Source organism: Centroberyx gerrardi, chromosome 15, assembly GCF_048128805.1.
Source record: "Centroberyx gerrardi isolate f3 chromosome 15, fCenGer3.hap1.cur.20231027, whole genome shotgun sequence".
Taxonomy (NCBI): Eukaryota; Metazoa; Chordata; class Actinopteri; order Beryciformes; family Berycidae; genus Centroberyx; species Centroberyx gerrardi.
This window is the reverse complement of record NC_136011.1, coordinates 15,365,125-15,383,551: the sequence shown is the minus strand read 5'-3', so window position 1 is coordinate 15,383,551 and position 18,427 is coordinate 15,365,125. Positions and strand designations below refer to the sequence as shown.

The following is an 18,427-nucleotide window of genomic DNA, read 5'->3' as shown; positions in this document are numbered from 1 at the left end:
AACCGCATGACTGCAGCAGTAGTCATGATGTAGCCAAGAGGTCGAGGTTCATCACAGGAAGGATCATGCATAGCCGTGTGTTTTAAGAGAGAATGGAAGGCAGTGAAATCAGCCAAATAGAGGAACTACAAACTCAACGTGTTTATTGAACACAGTTGTTTAAACAGCGGATGGGGATGAGGAACATGTTTACAAATTAATTCTGTCTGAACATCAGCTGGAACCCACTCCCACCCTCTACCATCCAAAATTAGTTTCTTTTAAATATACTTTTTATGAATTCTCTTGCACATAAATAGCATCATTATTGCTAATTAGAAAAAACAAAATCTCTGATAAGTACAACTCACACATACTGGCAGAAATCTACATGTGGTATTTTAATGGCCACATGATAGGGTAAAGCAATGGCAAAAAAAGTACTTGTTAGCAACTGAAGTTATGAAAAACTATGAAAATAAGCTTTTCAATTATTTAATTCTCATAGTTAAAATCAGGATGCGGCACAGTCTAGGTAACAAAACTAACTCCTTGGAAACAAACCTATAAACACAGAAACTGAGGTCAAATGAACACAAGGGAACTAATTAATGAATAAATCTATACATGTACTTGGGAAACAACAATAGGTCCAAATAAAAAGGAGTCAAATTATACTTGTTTAGTGCATATTTACAGGTTTTTAAGAGAGTCAATGTCACAGATTAGATTCATTTAAAGGTATCACTCATTCATCAGCACCGTTCGTTTGAGACGTCCGAGTTTGATCGCCAGTGACTTTATCAGCAGGCTGCTCCGAGTCTTGATCCTAGGTGGGGAAGAAAAACAATCAGTGAATTTGAATCTAATGAACAAAAAAAAAAACATAATAGTGAGACAGTAACGTTGCTCATTTTAAATCTTGTCACCTTCTTCAGGACTGCCAGCAGTTCTTTGACGGTGGCGCTGAGGGTGTTGGAGGTCTTGTGCAGCTGGTCGTGGAAGCTGCTCTTCTGCTCCTGCGTGGTCTTGAGAGAGTCCTCAGTTTGGCTCAGCGTGTTCTTCACCTCCTCCAGCTCCCTGGACAGCGTCTTGTTGGCCTGCTCCAGCTGGCCCATCGCCTTAGCATCGTCGTCTGGAACGAGGCCGCAACACAAGGTTAGGTGGAGGATTATTCAAGGGAAGTCCAGCGACACAACATCAAGAGGCAAGTTCAGGTCAGCTGAGAGTGAGATAGACTACCTACTTAATAAATCAAAAAGGTTTTACCATTTTGAAAATTTAACCTTAACTAATCTTCACTTCTTAGCTGTGGGAGTGTTTTTAGCTAGTTAGCTGTAGATTGCAAAGCCACAAATGCACAGTGGGACTGTACAGAATCTAAACTAGTTTCTCTTTTCCATTCAGCATTACCAATCAAAATTAGCACTGCTGGATCCTATTCATTGGGCCGATAGCAATGTGCCAGTCCACTTAGCAACAGCAATCACACGAGAGAGACTGCCAAATGAAGTGAGACTGGGTTCTGCTGTAGCAAAACTCAAATTGAGCCAGATCACTGTCCTGGTGGACTACTGACACAGAGTGTAGCTTGCAAATGAGGCAACTAAAACATTTCAATAGACAATACTCTACATGACACATGATTCAAAATCGCACCCATTTTGGCATCCTGCACAATGAGCTTCTGTTCGATCTCCTCTCTTGCTTTCTCACTCTTGTCCAGCTTCTGCATCATGCTGCCGATGTCCACCATGGCTCCGTTGTACACGATCAGATTGCCAGACTCGCTGGCTTCTGACTGAGCACGAGACTTTGGGGCTGGGAGGAGTCCTCGGTTACCTGAGAGAAAGAGATAAAGAGAGGAATATTTTAAAAAATTAGTTAGCTAAACCAGCCCAGCCACATTTGGTCAGCTCATTGCATGAGAATTAATGTTTAGACATTCAATTTCAGATTTAATGAACCAATCACTGTGCTCGATTACCTTCAATCTACTTTCATAGGGCACCAAGACTGTATTAAAAAGTTGGCAGAAACATGCTCAGCCATATTAGCTCACCTAAAAGGTTGTCTAGCTGGGCGCTGCTAAAGGAAGGAGCAGGCTCATCTTTTCCCCTGTCCGTCAGTTTACGGTAGTAACAAGACTCTCTGACCACCGGTTTGTTCAACAGCTTCTTTACCTGGAAACAGACAAAATAGACGTGATAGGAAGGATGACTTGTGACAACAAAACATAGGAAAAGTAAACCATCTTAAAAAATTCAACTCCCACACAACAACAGAACTGAATATGCCAAAATCTACAGTGTTGGCAGCCCACACAAGTACAAGTGACATTTAAATACAAACAGAAGCTAGAATGAGTGTGTAATAAAAAGAGTGAGTTGGAGTGTGTGTGTACCTGAGCGCGAGAAAGGTGCAGGCCCAGTGTGTACATGATCTCCTCCAGGTCTCTCTCCATCAAATAGCCACAGTGGCTCTGGTCAAAGTAGACAAACGCCATCAGCAGCTCCTTGTTGTATGTGACCATCTGCTTCTTCTCCTTCTCCTGACATAACACACACACACACACACACACACACACAGACACACACACACACACACAACCATGTTTACACTCTACTCTGAGTCGATATCTACACAACGTGTGCTTAAGATAATAAAACCCACCTTGTCTTTAGAGGACCTCTCCTTTGACGACTTGCGGCCATCCTTGCGGTCGTCTTTCCTTTCTCTGTCGTTAGAGTCGTCGTCATCCTTATCTGAGAAATAGAAAGATTAAGAGAGAGAGAGAGATGGGGGGGCAGAAGGACAGAGGTTGAACAGTGGCATGGTCAAATTTCTAACAGTGGAATGTAATACATGTTCACTCAGAAATAAATCTCGAGGCCTCAGATACTGTGGAAATGTTATCCATCCCGTGTTCAGAGTGGTGCATGATTTCTCATCATCAGCCAAATCATTTTGTGGGAAATTACAGAATAAATCTTTGGTTGTATTTTTGAGCAATTCCTTGTTTTAAAAAAAGGAAATCAGTACCATCATCATCGTCATCATCTGCATCTTCGGCCTCCATGGGGTCATACTCTTCAGCATTCGCCGTGCTGCCCTCATCCTCATTCTCGTCTTCGTCACGAGACTCCTCCTTCTTCAGGACCTTTTCATCGTCCTGGTAAAAGACATGTATCATACGTCGACATGAAAGCACACACAACTTGTAGAGGAAATATGGGCAGTAAATAGAAGACCAGGTCTATTTAAGAGGCTTACCTTCTTCTTTTCATCCTCCTCTTTGGCCTTCTTCACCACTGGTTCTTCATTGTCCTCTTCTTTTTCCTTCTTTACTTCACGCTTTTCGGCCTCCTTCTTTTCTGCCTCTTTCTTGGCCTTCTTCTCCTTTTCCTTCTTCTCATCCTTGGCAGGAATCGCAGCAAGAGCTTTATATATGCGGTAGCCAAAGTCTCTCTGTAGCATCTCATTAAACAGCTCAGCAAACAGGGAAACCTGGACAGAGAGAGGGGACAGTGTAAAGGCAACCTGAACAGACAAAAATGGCAGTTTGTGAGATACAACACAGATGCTACTGGTTTCATATTCACAAACAGACCTTTCACACTGTACACTTCTTTCATCTCCATAAAACAAATGCTGTGGCCAGGGCGTCTCACCTCAAAGGAGTGCTCCTTGTTGTCCTCCAGTCTGTAGTCCAGCAGCACGCTCAGGGACATGACGCTGCAGTCAAACTTGCCGTTCTTGGCTGCCCAGTTGGGGTGTACGAGGATAGTGGGCTCATCGGGGAGGATGTAGCGTCTCTCTCTCCGCTGGCGCTCAAGCTCCTCCAGCCTCTTTCTCTCCTCCTCCTACCAGAGACAAACACACCAGTCAGAAGTGGACTTCTTTTCATAATGACATCACTTAAATGTAAGCAGACTCTGAATTCTAAAAAGGTTTTATAATGTTGAGTAGACTGACTAAGTGATCAGCAATCTCATGCCTATTGACACAAAAAGGGCACAAGCCATGAGACACAAAACTCGCCTCTCAATGACACTTGCATTACTCCGTCTTGTAACATACAGACTGTAGTGCTGCCACCATTGCCAAAATGTTTATACTACTTTGATCGTGTTGCGCAAGACTTTTTAAAATGTTCAATACTTTCACCGAATATGTTCTGCGAGATGAAACTGATTGAAATAGGCAGAACTGGAGTCTGGCTCTTGACATTGGACTGGAGCAGTCAGTGCAAAATTCAACAGTCAAACAGCTGAAAACACGGCAAGAGCGTCTTTTTTTTAAATTTTTTTTTTAAGTCCACCACATCCTGAACTGAATCCAAGCCCACCCAGCCTGGCTGACAAAACTGGGGCCATGAGTGAAATATGGAACTATTTTGTTTATCGAGCAAACAAAGACCCAACCAACATATCAAAATACGTGTGCAGTAACTGAGCAAAGCGCCTCCGTGACAACTGTTCTTTGACAGATTTTTTTCTTATTTGCGGTGGTATTGTAATAGTGTCACACTTTTAAAAATCAAAAAGAGTTATTTATTGGTACCAAAGTCAAAATTCTAGTATTGTAACAACACTGATCCACATGGTTATTTAGATAACTAAGTCCTCCGTACCTCTCTGTCTTCCTCTGTACGAGGTGGCTCCTCTTCCTCAGCAACTTTGCTCTCTGGTTTCTCCGGCTCCTTGGCCTCCTCCACCTGCTCCTCCACCTTCAGTTGCTTGGTGAGGCGGGCGATCAGCTGCGACTTTAACCCCTTAGAGCTCAGAGAGCGACAATCCAGCTCCTTGCGCAGGTCATTCACCTAAAAAGAGGAGAAAAAAGGGACATGGGATGATGTTATGCTAGTTAAAAGCCATTTACTAGAACATTAACTTTAAAAAAGGACCACAGAAGTCAAATACCTATCATCTAAGCAGCATTGCTGGAGCAAAGAGTGAGACAACGATACATATTTTCTTGATTAACTGAAGATCCCTCTACTGTCTTACCACATCTATATTCCTCACTGAACTTCCCACAATAGATGCACCCAAACAACTAGTGGATGTTTCTGCTTCAATCCTCACCTAAATGCTAAAATATAGTTTAAAAGTGTTCTTGTTCAGACAACTTGCACGTGTCACTTTGCATAAAATGTCTTGGCTTGGAAATGCAAAATAAAAATTCCATGACTTTTCCAGATTTCTATGGTTTTGGGAACCCTGTAAATGTACTAATACTTGGTCTAGTAATACTTCTAGGTCTCCGCTGTATCAGTGCAAAGGTCTGCTCCCTGAGCCTCACCTTCATCGACTTCGGATCAAGCTTGGCCCAGTGAGTGGGAGTAGCAACCTCCTTCGATTCACCTTCATCCTTGTCCTCTTCCTCCTTGAAAGGAAATAATTAAGATGGAGATAGGCAGAGAGAGGGAAAGAGGTGGGACAGCAAACCATCAGCACAGCACTCCTGGCCTGGTTGAGTTTGTGAAAACAAAGTTGATCCGTGCAAGAAGCAAGGTCACATCTGTCTTTCATAGTCTCGTCCTAGTGAGCTCTCGACTGTGTTTAAGTCCACTGCTACTGAAGGGTACACAGGGAAGCTCTCTAGCTCTTATAAAAACCCACGGAAATGCCCCCCAGCGGCCAATCAATCAATCTGTGGAACACAAAAAAGGTAAAAATCAATGACAGGTGTCCAAAAGGTGTGTAGGTACAGCAGGTGAACTGAAGCTGGTCTCCAAACGGAGTGTGGATAGGGTGGCCCTACCATGGACTATGACTGGGGTATTGGGTCTTGCCATTTATGGGTTTTATAGGCCTATGTCACATAGGAGCCATCTGTCCTTCTGTCCAACCAACTGCCCTGGAAAAACCAAGTTCTACATATAGTCCAAATCAGAATATAGAATCCAACAACAAGAACAGACAAGAAACAGGACTTGGGGGAGGTTCTCTTTTCGAAGTCAGACGATATCAAATTGATGTGAAACATCATATAAAAAATAAAAAAAACATTTCTAGAACAAACACATTATGTAAATGCAACTGACTCTGCAGATTCCAGCAAAGTGTTAAAAATCACCACTGGTTCCAAGCCGAGAAATTATGTCATTTGAGATAATTCTTGAACCCATGTGCAAGAAACCCAATTGAAAGCAAGCTTTTGTTAATAGTAATAATGCACAACTAAATGCCAGGATTAACATGAATGATTACACCCAGATTAGCACCCAATCATGTGTAGTTTAAGGCGCTGGAAGCTGTTTTATCAGTTGCAATGGTGTCTTTACAGTACAACCTAGTCTCACTCCTTCCACTGTATGTGTCTGCTGGATGTGAGGGAAGGTGGGGGTGCTGATGGAGGGATGGAGAAATTGGAAGAGAGTAGAAGGGGAAAGGTGGAGGAGTAAACAGAAGAAGCCTAAGGGGGGGGGGGGGGGGGGGGGGTCTGGTGGTTCAATAATCTGCCTGTGTTTGTGTCTGTCAGTGTGCGTGACTGGTGGCATGTGCTTTGTGTTTAATGTGTATCTGGGGTTTGTTTTTTTGTAATTCCTGTGCCTTCCTGTGAGAAGCGGAAATGAGAAGAGAGGGATTAGCGGTTCAGTGCCTGTTCTCCATCCGCCTCCTTTCGCTCGGCCGACAGCTTCTCAGCCAGCTGCTCCCGGAGTCGCCGCGACAGCCCCTCCCACTCTGAGCGGGTAGGAAGACAATGCCAAACATCCGGAAGAAACAAAACCACTGTCTCCACATGTGCAGGGACTGTCCGCCCCTTGTGTGTCTCCTCCGGCCGATGATAGCGAATCTCTGCAAAACGATACCTGTCGCAAAGGAAGAAGGCGCATTGGAAAGAAACATTCTCGTCAGGACACAAGAGAAAAAAAAAAAGGCAAGCCTTGCTAGGGCAAGCCTTCTGTTCCCACATATAGCTACTCCCACCCCCGAGGTCACTGAATGACCACACGCATCATTACAGTGACCCCTCTCCCCCACAACACACAGTATAAACATATGGACCCAGTCTGCGGCTCTCCAACAGTTGTCACAGGTTACGGCAGCCATTTTGAGAAAGTTTTTGAGAAGACAGACAATCACAAGTCAAACCCGCAAATTCATCCCCATTATTACCCCCCTTCAGCCAATTATAGGTCAGTATTCTGCGTTTAACATAGGATACACTTACATACCCCACTACATAGGGGTTGTGAGAAAACAGACAGAATCAACAGGACACAGTGAAAGCAAGTTAAATATGTAAGATATTTAACAGAGGCCATAGAAAAATCAAACAACAAAGTAATGGTGGTGTCTTCTGGTCCAGGCTACTGCTCATACAGCCACGGAGGCAATGCATTCGTTCTTTCATCACAACCACATATGCATATATATGTATAAAAAGAGAGAAAGAGAGTGACAGAGAAAGAGAGAGACAGGACGACAGCGCACAAAGGCCAAAAGGAACATCGCACAACAACAAAAATAATTGAAGTAGCAAATTAAAAACACAACAATAATCACTGATATAAAAAATGAAACAGAAAAGCCACCCAACATGTCCGAGATGAGATTAAGAGCCGAGGTAGTGAAACCACGCAGCATATTGGAAGATTCTTGATATGGGGTTTTACCACAGGCATTAACACAATCAAAAAGAAAAATAAGAAGTGGTGATGAGAGGAATAGCACTTACCACTGAGTGCACAGACTCAGGTCTATGCCTGTGAGTGCCTTGCAACAGCGTATGGCTGTCTTTATAAGGACTGAGGGGTCTTTCTCTGGGTCAGCTCCATCCAGAGAGGGAGACCAGTGACCACCGATGGCCATGGCCTCATCTTTACCTCTCATTCCCACCAAAAACTGAAGGAGAGAGACAGGCGGATACAAAGGAGAGCAATGGGGATAGACAGAAATGGGGAATGACGATATGGATAAAGGGAGATGGTGGAGAAAGCAAGAAGAGAGGATAGAGAGAGAAAACAAAAAAACGGGTCAGGAGTAAGTCCAAATAATCACACAAGAGACGTGAGGGAGAAAAACACCAGTGATTTACACAGAAGAGCCAACATCAGTTGGGTTTCTTCCACACATACTGAGTGCTCAGCAATGGAATAGGAATATTGCATCACTGTCAGCTGTGTTGGCCGAGGCTGTGCCACGGCACTGTGCCTCGATCACACACTTGTGTGTACGGTATGTGCACGGTGAGTGTGTGGTGTACCTTAATAAGTCTAGCAGGGTGTTGGAAGGAGTCTCTGGTCTCCTGGGGGTCCTCTGCCAGAGCACAGGACTTATGATAGAGCTCCTCCAGACTGGGATTAGCCAGCAGCATCACCTAAAACGTCCAAGAGAGAAACCACATCAACTGAATGGTAACAGCTTAGATTGCTATGAGATGAGATGAAAGTTTAATGATCCCCAAAGGAATTGTACGATTATGCAGAAGATCATGGCAATGTAGATGCTAACTATTTATTCTAACTAATTATTGTGTCCACCAACTGTAAAAATAAAGATAAATGTAGAGCTACACATGTTTTCTGAAGAATGTTTTTGTATTTGTGGGGGGGTTGGGGTCATTTTGGTTTGGGTTCATTCCAGGAGAAACTCCAGAAGGAGTTACAGTTTAAGAATGGCTCTTATTTACATAATTATATCATGGTAAATGGAAACTTGTGCTGTAATTATGATTGCAATATTTAGGAATAAAGCCAGATGATACATTTTCTCTGTATTTACGTTTTTCTAGCTGTGGTGGGCTACTGCAGCTAAATGAATGTCAGGGAAAACAAGGAAACACTGGTGCTATAGGTATGTATCCTCGACAATCTCACCTTGGCACTGTAGGTGTGATTGGCATCGGGTGGGTCCAGCACAGCGGTGTTCTTGGATATGGGATCCACCTCCTTGTGCAAGATGTGGAAATTACAGTAGTTGCCAAACTGGAAGGGCCGTGTCAGTGGGAAGGCATCCACCCAGGTGAAAACCGCATCAAAGAAGTCGCTGGGGATGTAGAGGCTCTGGTAGCGCCTCCTCAGCTCCATCATGTCACAGTTGGAGCTACAGAACAAAAAGTATTAAATTAGACTGTCGACCATATAAAACTGTCAAAACTAACCCCATCAAACACTAACAAGGTTCTACATACCCGTCCAGGCTGAACTTGGAAAACTGGACAGTGTAGCGAGGAACCATCCTGCGAGGCCGTCGGGGCGAGCGGTCCCGCCTCGGGGAACGGTCTCTGGAACGTTTGCGTGTGGGTGAGCGCTCTCTCGACCTCCTGCGCTCACGGTCTCTCTCCCGGCTACAGGATTAGGTAAAAGGATGGATAATTAACAGAAATGTTATCAGACATGTATACAAGAAGCTAAATGCATGGTTCAGTGTAATTTGGTCCACTCTGAACAAATACTGTCAGATTATCTCTGAAGAAATCTATCGCCGCCTCACCTGCGTTCCTCTTTAGTCCTGAGGATGAGCTCAGGGCCTCGATCGTTGCGATTGGGGAAGCGGGGTGGGGGTTCAATCCGTCGGACGGGTTGAGGTTGCGGCATCATTCTCACTGGTGGCTGCAGCAGACCCCCGGGAAACACATCTACACACAAAGGACATGATACAAAATACTCATTCAACCACTTGACATACCACAAACGCAGACATGATTTTGTAATGGTGTGCCACATAAAAATGAAAGCCTGAAAGGGTTTTACCTTTGGGCGGAGGTTGTGGCAGCAGGGGCTGGGGAGGGTTCTGGAGGAGCGGGGCCAGGGAGGCGGCAGACAGCTGGGCCTGCAGCAGGGAGGGAGGGGGGCCCTGGGCTGGGACACTGAATGTGGTGGGGGGAGGCAGGGACTGCAGCATGGTGGGGGCTGGCTTCATCATGTTAGGAGCTTGAGGCTGGCTCTACAGAAAGAGGAAAAAGAAGAAAACAAGATGCAAGGGAAAGGTAAGCACACAAAAGACCACACAATGGCAGATATGATTCCTAAACATGCTAAAGTCTAAACAATAAATAAAACATCAAAAACAGAATGTGGGTCCCTGTGTACCTATGGCATTAAACTGTACAAAACCTCGGTCTGCAATACTGGCTGCCTGAGAGAAAGAAGCTGGGAAAGGGTTTTAATGTCTGCTTGAGTGGAAGAATGAGAGAAGTAGTCTTATCAGACGTGTCCCGATATGCTGTCCTAATCAAAGAATACCTGGTGCTAAACAGTAAGGTTGTGTCTTTAGGACAAACAAAAACATCAACCCAGAGGGTAGCTGGTTCAGTATTCATTAACTCAGCAAAAAATCTCTTGACAGAGCGACTTCAAAGTCAACTAAGGAATCTGCCAAAAGTAGCAATCCGGTTTTTGACCTGTTTGTGAAGCAAAAACAAACTCTCAGATGTTTGTTAAAAGTTTTTAGATGAAAAAATAGGAAGCATTGTTTACCAACATAAAGGTGAGAATTAAAGGTATCAAGAAAAGAGTGAGTTGAAGGTGCATTCCCAAAAATATCATTCTGCCATCCAGGGCCGGGTATTGTTTCGAAATTTTCAATATCAATACAGAAAAATACTTTTTTCTATACTTTGTCTAACCCATGAGACGATTTTAACCTATTTCAATAAAGCCACCTATACCCTTCTGTAAATGAATGCATCACAAACACCTTCCTTAAAAAAGGAAATAATGTCATTACCATCTCTGCAAAATGTGTTAACACTGTTATTGTTGTTATTGAGTCAAAAAAGAAGAGAAGATGCACTATTACGGAGGTCTGGATGCTTAACTTTTGATACCCAGCCCTACTGCTAACAAACACAACTTTTAAAATAATATATTTTGAAAAACTCTGAATGGCATTTCATTGAGAGTATATTGTGGAGCAATTTATATGTGGAGAAGAACACTTGATTCATGCACTGTTCCTGGCATCGCTTAAGATTTGATAGCACCTTTTCCTGAATTCACTGTCGTCTGCAATGTCCCCTGTAGAGAGATTTATTGATTTCAACATTAAGAAGCCCAAAGTTGAAAAACACCTCTGGAAAAAAAAGAGATCAAGCAACGTTCATTTGTTTTTCATATAAAAATTACTTTAGGTAAAATAAGGCTAATTATCTACCACAAAATGTCCCTTCAAAATTTAAAAATGAAGCCATAATATAGAAAAAAAAAAGACAAATTAATGTTCCTTAAAATAAAATTCTGATATTACTGCAAAATCTATCCACATTGTCTACAACAGCAAACCAAAAGAACAAGCAAAAACTGCAATTTAGAATAGATGTGTCTATGGTTAGAGTTCATCATAAGCAGTTTAAGAGAGAGAAGCAGGAAACAAAGAGGAAAATGTACGAAAGAAATTGAAAAGGGGGCAGGACCCAAAAGGTGTGTGAGGGCCAGGGCAATGGGGTTACATTTTGTCTGTTGTCCGGAGTGGAGTGCATGTCTGAGTAGCGCAGCTGCATCCCTGGCTCATTGTAAAAGCCGCCCAGCTGTGGGGAAGCTTGAGGTAAAGGCTGAGGCTGCTGCTGATGCTAGGAGGGATTGAGAACACAACAGTCAATAAAAAAACAGACAGCTACATAAACACACACAGGGATAACATCCAACGTGAAAACACACCCATGACCTAAACACATCAGGACTCCCTAGCAAACTAAGACAGGTAAATTGTCCAATATTAAATATTACACTGTGGATCCCACTGGGGGATATCCAAAAATCAGGCAGGCATTATAATGATTTGACCCATATAGCTTCTGGCTCAGAAGCAAATGAGCAATTGCTCCACTGTTTACTCTGTAAGGCCAAAGCCTGAAATTACTTGAAGCTGACAAACAAAAGGTAGAAAGTAACCAGACTGGAGTTTCAAAAGCTGAAAAGATGTGGTGATGAGACAGTGTTTCCTCTAGACTTTTTGAAGGACTGGGAGGGTTGAAAGCAATTTTGGCTCTGGAAACTGGGTTTACACCAGTTTCAGTGGGAGGAAAAAAAAACGCTCTCATTTGGATATTCATATATGGATTCATTATTCCACTGTTGCTTCATGTTTTATAAACAATAAAGCCACACAAAGAAAGAGTCTTTACATTTTTCTAGCAGAGGGAGGAATTTTAAATCCGGGAATGAATATAGAGGAAACACTGACATTACAATGACTGTGGATACAGTACAATCAAAGGTCGCATGGTCTTTAATAAGAAAACCCAAGTTGTATTTTATATGCTCAAGAATGTTTTCCTTTCATTCTTGAGCAACTGACTGTAACCTCTGGCTGTTTCGAAGGAGCGTTCTCACCGACTGGTTGGCTAGCTGAGGTAAGGTCTGGATGCGCTGTGCGTTCCACTTGAAGGGCATGTTGGGATTGTACACAGCTTCCACCAGGACCCGGTCGCCCACCTGAGGAGTCTTCCCCTTCACAGCACTAAAAAAATATGAACAAATATCAGACATTAGGCACAACATGTCCAATAAAACGTATGCTTATTCTCTGGACTTGCCTTGTCACTTCAGTTTTCAAATTGAAAAAAAAACCCCAAAACATCCCAGATCAACTAATGGCCTGGGAAATGACATGGGCATGGGTATAAAAAGGCTCCAAAATTTACATAGGGGTTAGGCCACATCAACCTAATATGCAAATGTATCCACATACTGAAACAAAACTATAACTAGTCTAATCAAATTAAGTGCACAAGATTCGCACCATCAAGTTTGCATTTTGTGTTCCAACATCCCTCACTGTGCATGGCTTGTATGGGCGGCTTTATGAAACACAGAAATATCAATGAGCATACCAGCAATAGTTACGATATTTAAAAGTCTCAATTTATCAGAACAACTTTAATACCATGACAGGCCTGGCAGGGACTGTTCCTCTCCTCCGCAGTTATCACAGTACCTTACTTTTTCCAGATGTTGCATTTTGAAAAATGTTGATTCTGTTGCCCTTTCTAAAAAATACTTTTAACATGGCAGGGATTTGTGCTGAACCAACTCACACATTTTTGTAGAGTTCTCCATTCCATTTAATAATGAATTTAAAAAAATAATTCCCTCATATTCAATATCAACAGTATCTGTGTGGCAGCTTACATGAAATAAGTTAAAGAACACAAGAATTTTAGATGCTTATTTTTAGGCATCTAAGACCAAAAAACTACTTGTACCATGAGACTCAAAGTTTGTAGCAATAAGGTCTCAGCGCCATGTAACTGCATTATCCACATGTGTAATTTAGAGCAACGTTAAATTCTAAAGAAACACCCATCTTGACAGGAAATACTCAGAGCACGTGGTCTGGGAGAAACCAACGACCATCCTCTCTCCTTCACCTCAGCTGAAAGAAGACATCTTCGTCCACAAAGCCGAAAGTATCGTGTAGTTTGTTGACAACACCAGTGAAGACTCGCTGCTTCTGGGGCTGCGTCTGCTGTTGATGGCTGGAACGTGGCGTTGGGTAGGAGACGGTAATCTGGGCCGTCTGTTGGGGGTTGGACAGGCTCAGACTGGTGGGCAAAGCGACGGGGGGCTGAGAGGGGGGAACAGAGAGAAGGAACAGGGTTAGAAATTAAGATTTTAATCAATTTCGATTCCTTCCTAACGACTGGATTCCCTTCTCGGTTCCTTTATCATATATACACACTACCATAACGGACCTTTATGTCACCCCAGAACTACTAAATCTGTAACTGAATTGAGATTCTGCTACCAAGCCAAAATAAAAAAAACATAGGGATGCACCAACATGTTTTATCCCACATATTCCCACCCATAGACAAAAGTATAAAAGTGAATCATAGTACAAATGCAGGTGCAAAAAGGGTTAAGCTTTTCAGACATGACTATCTTAAGATAATTACAATTGTATTAGGTGACAGACTGCTACAAAAATAAGGACACAAAAATGCCAACTCCACAATCAACCAAATATCGGCAGCAAAAATAATAATGGATCAATACTGATATCACTTTTTAAAGCTGATATCGGCTAATATAGCCTGCCGATATATATGGGTGCATCCCTAAAAAAAATGACCTATTCATATTATACTGTTTTACTATTTTGTTACAATACCCTCAACTCAAATGCAATGATTCCAGCATCCAAAACTGTACACACATCACACAACTGTACACTGTGTGTGCAAATGAGCATGGGGGAGGCAGAGTGTGTTCAGTGCACATCACTGAGGCACGAGAACAGCTGACATGGAGGAGCTGATGCACGTAGCAGCAGAGCAACAAAGTGGACAAACCAGACTATCTGTCAAAGTGCAACCACACTTTGGAATGTTTTTAATGTTTAGCATGCTTGCTCTGCTGCTATGAGCTTCAGCCACAAGGCAACTGCTAAACACACTTAGCTTTCTGCGAGCCTCAGTAAACCTTGCAGTCACTCACACACAGCAGATGAGGGAAGAATGGAGAGTGAGACAAATCAACAGCGGAATTGATAAAGCAAACGTATTTTGATCCAGTAGGTTATGGAAACATCGGAACCGAGTATCAAGATCAATTTAGGCATGCATGTCTTAGATTTTGTCTCCGTTATATATTTTTATTTATTAATGTTGTATTGAATACAACCTCAAAAAACATTATGAGAGGCCTGTGTCTAACTCAGTAATTCAACCCAGATGACAAGCTGAGATCATTTTCACAATGACAAACAGTAGAGGTGGCAAATTAAAATGTGTTTTTGCTCATTACCTGAGAAAGTAGTGCCTGCTGAGGCTGCGGAAGCTGTAAAGAGAGAAGGAGAATAGTCAATACCAAGGGTTAATATTTCTTGGGTTAAGATTTGAGATCTGTTCACATTACAACGCCACACATTGTGCCTTCTTACAATTCACTATAGCCCCTAGGAGTCTGTTCACTGATGATGTTGCTAGTGGAAACATGATCTACATGCACATACACACACAGTGTCATTAGTGCAGTCATGTAAAATTGCCTACAACACAAGCTTTACAACTGACTCAAGGGAAAATTGCTAAATTAATAGCAAAAAGACGGAGCACCAAATCATGAACAAAAATTAATCTCAATTTTAAGAGTGGAAGGGGATTTTATCCTTAGCGAAGCACAGCTAAATCAAAGCTTAGGCCATTTTAAATAGAGCGCTATGAGCTGACTTTGCTGCTGGTTTGCCAGAGCACTCCATGAACTTCAGAGGCTCTGGAGTCATGCCAGGTCTACTGTTTTGCTGACAAACCACAATTTGTTTGAAGCCATGGCACAGATCTAAATTTAAAGACCCACTCTATAGCACCAAAAACAAACAAACAAAAAAAATCATGCATTCTCAGGTTTCAATTCAATAATACAGGACATCTAAATCCTTAAACATAACAATAATTATTTTGTGGACAAGTATACATGTGTGCTTCATTGTTACCAGTCAGCAGTTCAAATTAGGCAGAACTTTCTATAAACATTGTTAAGTTGTCCAAATATGGTCAAAACAGCAATAGCACACGCACCAGACATTTTTCGCAATCAAGTTTGGAGTTCCCTCTTCAAAACAAGATGCCAAAAATACACTTTGAGATAATTTCCCTCGAAGCTGTGAAGCTGCTCCAATCAAAACAGCACAGGAAACCGATGATATATGAATGTTCCATTAGCTGCAGCACCTTGTTGCCCCAGAGGGAAATGATGGGCTACAGCCAACCGCTGGCAAACTGGATCCTTGGTTGTGAGAGGCTAGCAGCTAATATATAAGTTGATTCAATATTGCTGAGAGAACCAAAAAATTGCTGTGCTGCATTTACAGCCAGCCACTGTTTGCTCCTTTTTTGGTTCCATCTAGCACAAATATCACTGTCTTTTTTGACATGTAAACTAAAACTGACCTATCTGAAAGTCGATCATGAGACTCTTCATCAATTCTTCCTTTCTAGTCAGATGGTCCATATTTGACAAAAAGTGAATAAACTGTTTAAATCAACTATCAATTTCATATAAATATAAACAATAACCTACCTGTATCTAGCAACAAACTAATTCTAACAGAATGCTTGTTCACTCTGCATGCTGTGAGGGCCAAAGACACCACTAGATCTGAGCTTAAAATTGCATCCCAAACCCACTGCAGCAAGACCATTTGTTTTTCAATTTGTAAATTTGTGTGACATCTATTAGGCTCACTCACTGCTCCCTGTTTTTTGTTTAAGTGATTGCACTCTTTACCTGCCCACTCTGACAAAGCCCTAACCCCAGGCAAGTACATTTAGCAAACTGTACTAAGGCACAGTGAAAATACGTTTAGAAAGATAATATGAGATGGGTGAACTTAATATATTAACAGGTGCATATTAATGTGCAAAAAGGGCCTATATTTCACCTGATGAGGTACACTGTACAGTTGCTGTTGAGGAGGCTGCTGAGGAGGTTGCTGCTGCTGCTGCTGTTGCTGCTGCTGCTGTTGCTGTTGTTGCTGCTGTTGCTGCTGCTGATACTGCTGGAGGGCTGTATTGATCTGAGACTAAAGGTAAAAATAGAACATAATGAGATATGGGATTTGGTCAGACAGTATTACATGTGACCAAGGGGGGGTGCATAGATTGCAGACTGCGCTTAGGACTGCCTCTCTGTGACTGACCTGTTGCAGTGCTGCGGCGGCAGCTGCTGCAGCTTGCTGCTGCAAGGCTGCAGTCTGCTGCGAGAGTTGGTAGTTGGCAGCAGACTGGTTGCTGAGAGAAGCTGCAGCCAACGCTGACTGCTGGGAGTACATAGAGGGAGATGCTCCCAGGAGAGATGGCTGTTGCACTCCAAGAGCTGCAGAGAGGGAGAATAAGGCACCAGAGTCAGAAAGGCGGAGGAAATTCATTAAAAAGGGGAGGCTGGATGGGAATGGGATGGAGAAGATGGTGTGATGACAGGTATAAGAGTCAGTGGTGAAGTGAAAGACAATGGAGACCAGAAGAGTATAGAGCAAGCATAACAGTGAGAAAGAGATGCATTATGAATGTATAGACAGTATGATGACTTTTGACAGGACATACTCAACCCCAATAATCCACCACGTAGGCCAAAATTTTCCTTTGCACATATCTTAACACAATTGCACTCAGATCCCTTTTTAGTCATTAGCTGCAGGCACACAGGTTCAAGAAGTAAAACTGAGAAATGTTAAAAGTGCAATCCCCATCCCGTTCAAATATATATATATATAACAAGGCCAACACAGGCAATGAAAAAAACATTTTCTGGCATATATTCAGGTGTTAGTTCTGCACCTTTGCAGTTTTATGGACCCAGCATGTCAAATGAATGCATAACGTTACCTCTTTATGCATTTCAATGGAATGAGATCTACAGTTTTTCTCTTAATTTGATACCATCCACAGGGTTCAATGGAGTACCTTAGCGTTAATCAAATCAACATTAGAGAAAATGAGACAGTACGATACTCACAGTGCAGGCTGTTGAGGTCAAGAGACTGTCCTGAGTGGCCCGGCTGGGATACCGCTGTAGCGGCGAACTGAGTCGCCCACGGCGGGTTCTTCTGTCCCCCGAACTGGGCCATGACTCGCTCAGGTTACGGGGAGTCTCTGCTCAGCAGGTCGAGGCTTGTCTCTTTCAAAACAACGAAAACCGGTCAATTAGTAATTGCTGACACAGCAACCTTGACAACGGCTCAACGGCTACAAGCTAACGTCAGCAACGAGCCTGAGCAGCAGATAGCTAGCTAGCTAACATTAAAATACAGACGCACTAGCGTCGTTCTTGTTATGCTAAACCAGCATATCTAACATTAGCTAACGAAAAGCTACCTTGCTGGCTATTACGTTGGCAATATTAAGACGTGTCTTATCTATTACCATCTTACAATGCATCACGACCCAACGAGCCATTAATGTGCCCCTATTAGGAGACACAGCCTCTCGATAACAGTTAGCACAGAGTTACCGTTAGCTTGGTTGGCAGATAAAACACGCGCTAGCAGGATGTGCATGGCTCGTGTTGGGTTTTTGTTATCAACAACGAGGCCCTGGCTAACGCTCGCTAGCAAATTTCGCTAGCCAGTTGGTTCTAAATTGCCAATGCTTTGACAGCCGATGAAAAAACACTTCCAGCTATGGTACAAATTCTCCTGTACAACAATAGTTTAACTTCATACAAAATGTTTCAGATAAGTGACGTTGGCTTTGATTAAAGCATTAATGTCCTCGCTGCTTACCACTCTGTCCTCCGCACCGGCCGTTCGCGACATATACTGCGCATGCGCACGGCGAACCTGATTACAGGCAAGTGATTCTCAACCTAGGAGTCAAGCGGAGATGGTTTATGGAATCTGTAAATATATGTATCCAATGCACATCTTCGTGGTGGTTGCACGTTTCATGTGAAATAAATGGTTGCTGTCCCTATGTGCCTTCCAATAATTAAGCGACATAGACGGATAAAAATCATCACGGGGTCAAAGTTCATCATTGTGTTTTTACACCTATAACA

General features: G+C 42.7%; 1 protein-coding gene across 1 annotated transcript; it reads right to left on the bottom strand.

Moving 5' to 3' along the window:
• Window positions 1-126: 126 nt before the first annotated feature.
• On the bottom strand, window positions 127-18,181 carry ccar1 (cell division cycle and apoptosis regulator 1). The gene is made up of 26 exons (XM_078288742.1): window positions 18,153-18,181; window positions 17,387-17,548; window positions 16,572-16,747; window positions 16,314-16,454; window positions 14,678-14,710; window positions 13,300-13,496; window positions 12,263-12,389; window positions 11,380-11,499; window positions 9,683-9,875; window positions 9,423-9,567; window positions 9,121-9,276; window positions 8,807-9,032; window positions 8,194-8,307; window positions 7,666-7,832; window positions 6,586-6,796; window positions 5,284-5,367; window positions 4,613-4,801; window positions 3,651-3,842; window positions 3,253-3,486; window positions 3,022-3,151; window positions 2,653-2,744; window positions 2,384-2,530; window positions 2,042-2,162; window positions 1,639-1,821; window positions 909-1,114; window positions 127-808 (listed from the first exon to the last, which is right to left on the bottom strand). Exons 2-26 carry the CDS (start codon window positions 17,496-17,498, stop codon window positions 728-730), a joined length of 3,777 nt encoding a protein of 1,258 aa, XP_078144868.1. The 5' UTR covers window positions 17,499-17,548; window positions 18,153-18,181; the 3' UTR covers window positions 127-727.
• Between the last annotated feature and the right edge of the window lie 246 nt (window positions 18,182-18,427).

Bases quoted from the DNA above. Each gene is read 5' to 3' on its own strand.
- ccar1 (XM_078288742.1), bottom strand. From the start codon at position 17,498: ATGGCCCAGTTCGGGGGACAGAAGAACCCGCCGTGGGCGACTCAGTTC. The intron at 14,711-16,313 runs GTGAAATATAGG...CTCTCTTTACAG, and splicing joins TGTACAGTGTACCTCATCAG to CTTCCGCAGCCTCAGCAGGC. The intron at 12,390-13,299 runs GTGAAGGAGAGA...ATATTTTTTTAG, and splicing joins GATGTCTTCTTTCAGCTGAG to TGCTGTGAAGGGGAAGACTC.